At 32.7% G+C, this 6379-nt stretch overlaps 1 protein-coding gene across 1 annotated transcript in view; it reads left to right on the top strand.

Annotated features, from left to right (window-relative positions):
- The first annotated feature begins 5308 nt into the window (after positions 1–5308).
- LOC21409584 (UPF0496 protein At4g34320) overlaps positions 5309–6379 on the top strand; it is a 1791-nt gene continuing 720 nt past the window's right edge. The window contains exons 1-2 of the mRNA XM_024165519.1: positions 5309–5685; positions 5785–6368. Coding sequence (XP_024021287.1) covers positions 5515–5685; positions 5785–6368 — 755 coding nt within the window. The 5' untranslated portion in view covers positions 5309–5514. The remainder of the gene's footprint in view (positions 5686–5784; positions 6369–6379) is intronic.

The following is a 6379-nucleotide window of genomic DNA, read 5'->3' on the forward strand; positions in this document are numbered from 1 at the left end:
ATTTTTTTTTTTTTTTTTTTTGTCTTGAACTGTGATTATGAATCTATACCTAAAAAAATTTTAAGGGTGAGTTTACGAAAGAAAGAGAAAAGATGGATAATTCTCTTTACTATCTAATCATGTATTAACTTATGATAAAATGAGTAATGAGAGTTTATTGGCCTTTGTATATCATTAGGAATGTAGAAAGAAAATTTCAACTCGTGCATTCTCTTGATATTGATTTTCAATTAGAGGGAATGAATATTATGTTTTACAACCCTTAAAAGTTTTACATGGTATAAATCAATAATTATTTGATTACATTTACAATAATAAGAGTTTGCTTTGGTGGATTGTTTCTCATTCCACTATTTTTCCATAGGAAAGATGTTCCTTTCGTAATTAAAGTTTCTCATTTCATCATAAAGAATACTTTAAAAATAATTGTCGTTTGGTCCTTCCAATTATTTGCTTCCTATAAGACCAAAATTTCCACGTTATCACCAATACGCACAAAAGAGAACCCTCACTATAACACGTGGTGTAAAATCATGGTACTTTTTTTTTTTTTTTTTTTTTGGTAAGCATGAAATCATGGTATTTGCTTAATTGATTGAAAATTTGAAATGCTCGAAGATACGTGATGATTTCTAACATTGTAACTGACAGTTATCTTTTTCAAGAAACTAATTAGGGAAAGGAAAGTTGTGGTATAATATAAGGATAAAATCATTTTAATACCTTATATTATATAACGAAACATATAATTAGTATCTCGTATTTTTAATAATATTAAAATTATATTTCATCTTTAGTGAAACTTCTTTATTAATTTTTAGGACATAAAATGTATTTTCTAATCTTCTCACTAATCAACAACAATTAGCAAACTAATAATTTTTTACAAAGAAATTCTAAAAATATACTTTAAAATATTTAAAAATTAAAAAGTAGAATATGTTAAAATATTTTTAGAAAATATTTTTAAAGTTATTAAATTTTACTTAATTAATGAATATGACAGTTTAAATATTTTACATCTCAAAAATTAGTCTTAAGACACTGAAAGAACGTTTCTTTAAAAGTGAATTTACATTTTTAATATTATTAAAAATATAGAGTACCAATGAGATGTCTCACTATAACAAGAATACCAAAATAATTGTATCCTTATCACTAAAAAAGACTTTTAAAGAGTTTGTTTACACAACTTGAATTGAATTGGACATGATCATCATTAACATCTTTATTTAAACGAGTTCACATAAGTCATGATATGCATCAGGAAATTTCTGTCTAAAGCTTTACGATCATTACTAATCTAAGAACATTCCGCAACACTTTTGTTAAATTAGGGATCCATTTGTCAAAATAAAAAAAAAATTAAGGGGGAACTTTCCAATTATGGAAATTTTAAGGGGCATGTGCGCCAAAGTCCTTTTAAATTTTGATTTTGATTTTTGGTTATTTTGGCTAAGCATGGAGGTTTGAGTTTCTGTAGGGAGAAGGGTGATGAGGTAGATCATAGGTGTAACAACAATCTACTAATCTTCTTGCCAAAGACTACAAAAGGACGAGAGCTGAATAATTAAAATTAGTTTCAAATTTTCAAGCAACAACAATAATATCCATAAAATCATAATTATTATAACAATTATTATTATTATATTAAACGAGGGGCGTTATGGAGCACGTGACGGAAGTATCTGGTGTCTGTTGACGTAGCGTGGAGTCGTTTTGAAATCCTTCTGCGGCGGAATCCAGTCAGGTGAAGACGCGTGTCGTTCATACACGTGTCGAATTTTGAAGTGTGCCAGCTAGACAACCGTAAAAGTGAATAAAAATCGTGTTCACACTAGATTAGAGAAGAAGCAAAAAAAAAAAAAAATAGACAGATTTGGGGGAAGTTAGTGCGCCATGATGCGAAGAAGATTGGGCCGACCACGCGGATGGCGGTGCTGTCTGTCTGTGAACAGGCAATCACATATGTTTCCTAGTTCCACAAGAAGGCTTCTTACTAGAATACAATAATAATAACTATCTTTCATTTTCAATATTCCCAAAATGCCCTTATGTGTTTTTATTTTGATATTATTATTTCTTTTGTGGCCTTTTTTTATGTATGTTCCTTTTTCTGGTCAAAGTCATTGACTAGGAGCTTGGAAGATTCATAAATTCATTGGATTTTCTTAGTTTCTTTATTATTTTGTTTTTTACGATAATATTAACTATCTTTTATTTTCAATATTCCCAAAATGCCCTTATGTGTTTTTATTTTGATTATTATTTCTTTTGTGGTATGTATGTTCCTTTTTCTGGTCAAAGTCATTGACTAGGAACTTGGAAGAAAATCTTTTAAGTAGGATTCATAAATTCATAGGATTTTCTTAGTTTCTTTATTATTTTGTTTTTTTGACGAGCAAGTGCTTATTCAACGTCGGTGGTTACTTTTATTTTCTTTTCTAATTAGTAGACAATCCAAACAATGAAACCATCTAAACAATTGACTGAAGAGATTGATTTATGACAGTTAAATCTTCTCACTCACGGTTGATTGTCTACGTGGGGACTTGATTGTCTAAATGTTTAATTAGAAGATAGAAATGCATAAGTTTGTAATTGAAATTGTTAAATTGTTGCTAAATAGAAGAAAAACACAATTAGTTTGTTAATTTTTTAGAAAAAAAGAATCTTAATTTAATAGCAGCAAAGCTTTGTCCGTTACATTTTAATTTTCTATCTCCGTCTCTTATTACTCTTACTTGGCTACTAATAAATTTCAAGCTCGTTGGAATCTTTTTGTTGAGTTAAAACATTAATTTAATGTTTTAGCTTAAGTGTCAAACAAAGCTTACTTTATTAGCACTATTTTGAGTAACTTTGTTCAAATTATTGGATATTCATGTGGTCTATTATCTAGTAAATTACGTGCGCATCACTCTCGTTTATTTAGGAAAAGTAGTGAAGGTTTTCAGTACATGATCAATTTAGGATTTTACAGCTAAACTAGGATTTTACAGCTAAACTTCTAGTGTGAAAGTTATGAACATGCATTGTCATCTTATACTATTATAAGGTGTCATGATTCAGATACAGTTTGAAAATAAAGCATACTCTGAACGACTAACGAGCGCATGTATTATCTTGAAATTTACATTTCTTAACCCTAAGTCCACATCTAGGTCTAAAGATGGTAATATAAATTAGATAATGTGATAGTGCTGCCAACCATTCAAGCCTCCATTTTCCCTTCTAGGTCTAGAGTTTCACTGCCTTCATTTATACTTTGTGATTGCAAGAGCAGTTCCTAGTTCAGCAAAACAGGTATATCTGTTTCCCTTCAATATTCTTTTAGTATTATTTACTTGGTTTGCACAAATACCAATTATGTTGGCAGTTGTCAACTTGTCATGAACTATTAAAATATCCATAGAGAGATTACACATGAATATTCTCAACTAACCTATGTTTGTTTGTATATGATGGATTGAAAGACTGTACATAGCCCCCAAGCATCACATATAAACCAGTATTTGTGACAAAGTGTCTTTTCTGATAGTATATGGGAATTCTTGGATGGAAAACAAGCATTTAGGATATATATATATATATATATATATGGATGTTCAATATGTGATAATGAAATACCTTCTCAGAATCTTGCAAGTGCTTAAGAGTTCAAAGAGGAGAATCTAAGAAGTCTTTTTGTTATAAAAATTGTGCTCTATAATTAATGTATTTTTATATCATAATTTATACGCCTCACTCTCATTTGTTCTGAAAAATTAATGAAAGTTTTGCTACACAATTAATTTAGAATTTCACAGTTAAACTTCTCATCATTTCACAGTTAAACTTGTCATTTGAAAGTTATGTACGCATGTCACTATAATCATACGGTTATATGGTATCATTATTCTGATATGGTTCAAAAATAAAACATACTATGTACGGTTAGAGAGCGCATGTAAAATCTTCAAATAAATTTACATTCCTTAATCTCTAAGTCCTCAAATAACATCTCAAGATATTAGTATAATGTGGTTGTGCTGCTAATCATTCAAGCCTCCATTTTCCCTTCTAGGTCTAGAGTTTCGCTGCCTTCATCTATACTTGAGTTTGCAGCATAGCAATTCCTAGTTTAGCACAGCAGTAGGTATATATATTTCCCTTTCTATATCCTCATAAGCTATATATTGAAGCTTAAGTAGATACCCATATTTAGTTTACTAGTATAACGTGAGAAAGGAATGAAGTGCTTTTCAGATGGTATTTGGGATTTCTTTGGAGAGAAATCAAGCCTTCAGGATATGTATCAATATTTGGTAGAACTGGATATATCGAAAATTAAAATGAAAAAATTGAACAAAAACTATAAACATAGAGTTTGGAACAACATAGAATTTAAATTAAGAAAATAATCGTATTTTTCGTTTTTTTATTTTTATTTTCTTAGGTTGTTTTCTTATTTTCCAAAGGGGAACGTTTTGTTTATTTTTATTTTTTTTATGGATTAGCCTTGTGAGAATTTTCATCCTTCAATAGATTTCCAGCATTATTTCTCGACTTTCATCAAATATTTCCCTTTTTCTCTTCCAATTTTAATAAAGGGGCTCAAAGGGTATTTTCGTCACATAAAAAGTGGGGCAGCTTTGGGTGACACGACAGCTGTTTACCTCTTTGTTTTGTATCTCAAAACTTGGTAAAGGGGCTTTTGTCTTTACCAATTCATAGACTTTGGTTTCTTCTTCCATGTTATAATTGTTATAGTTATAATTTTTTTTTTTTGTTAGTTACTCCCACAACCACAAACCAGTCTTTAAGTTGAAGCTCTTGCCGCCTTTCAACATTCTCTGCAAAATCCTTATTTCCCTTCTCCTGTGTAACGGTTGGAATTTGCGCGTCAAAAAAGCCTCTAACCAAATTTCATTTTTTTAGAGAGAGAAAGTGGAGAGAAGTATAGAGAGAGATAGAGAGACATTGCTTCCCGGATTATCCATGTCCATATCCATTTCACTCAATTTCCTCATGCGTGCAAGCTATTCCTAATATAATCTCCCAACTCCAAAAAAGAAAGACCAAATCTCTCCACATTTTCCTGGTTCTTGACAGTTTTAGTTCTCTTTAAGCTTCTTCGTTCCTTCATTCGCCTCAAGTTTCTTCTCTCTACTTTTATATTCTATTATAACTTTCCTCTTTTTATATTTAAAAAGAAAAAACCACACCAAAAATCTTTAACTAATTTCCCCTCGTTTCTTTCTTTAGATTTTGTTATCCACTTGTATAATCGCTTTCAGGGTTCTCAAAATTTCTCGTTTCTCATTTCACTCAAATTCTCCCAAAAAGAAAAAGTTGGGTTCTTTTTGTTTCATGATGATTGTGATTATTTGGTCTGAAGAAAGCTAGTCGAATTTCATTGTTTTTGTTTTAGCCTAGAAAATTCGCAACTGGGATTTGCCCAGTACAGAAAAAAGTTTGAATCTTTGTTGTTTGTTTTTCGATCTGAAAAAAAAAAAAAATTAAGGAGAAACCATGGGAGGTCATATGAGCAAGAAACACCACCACAACAACAACAACAACAACATTGCAAGTTCCTCCTCAAATTCTCAATACACAACCGAGTTGAACTCTTACGAAGCGGCTTGCAAGCTCGACTCGGACTTACAATCCTTCGACTCAGCTCTCCAAGCTCGCACCAATCAAGTAAAAATCAATTTGTTAAGTGGGGTGGTTTAATATTCTTATAAATTTTAAATTTTTTTTATTTTTAAATGACTTGGGATTCGGATTTTTTTTTATCAGGTGATCAATACCCTCGCAGTTGGCGTGGAAGTCCGGGCCCTGTCGTTCGATTCCCTCAAGGAAGTGACGGAATGCCTGTTGGAAATGAATCAGGAAGTGGTAAAAGTTATCTTGGAGTGCAAGAAAGACATTTGGAAGAGCCAAGAGCTGTTCGAGCTCGTCGAGGACTACTTCGAAAACAGCTTGCAAACTCTCGATTTCTGTACCGCTTTAGAGAAGTGTTTGAAGAGAGCGCGCGACACACAACTGCTCATTCTCGTCGCGCTGCAGCAGTTCGACGACGATGATGGTGAAGAGAGTAAGGAAGGTGGATTGGGGTCGTCTAAGTATGCGAGGACTTTGGAGGAGTTGAGGAATTTCAAGTCCGCCGGGGACCCGTTCACCGCGGAGTTCTTCGCGCTTTTCCAGGCGGTTCACCGGCAGCAGACGGCAATGCTGGAGAAGCTGCAGAGCAGGAAGAGCAAGCTTGACAGGAAGCTGAAGTGCATCCACGCCTGGAGGAAGGTGTCGAGCATGATATTCGTGGCGACCTTCGCCGCGGTTTTGATATGCTCGGTTGTGGCGGCGGCAATGGCTGCACCGCCTGTGGCGGCTG

The sequence above is a fragment of the Morus notabilis genome, unplaced genomic scaffold (genome assembly GCF_000414095.1).
Source record: "Morus notabilis unplaced genomic scaffold, ASM41409v2 Scaffold115, whole genome shotgun sequence".
NCBI lineage: Eukaryota > Viridiplantae > Streptophyta > Magnoliopsida > Rosales > Moraceae > Morus > Morus notabilis.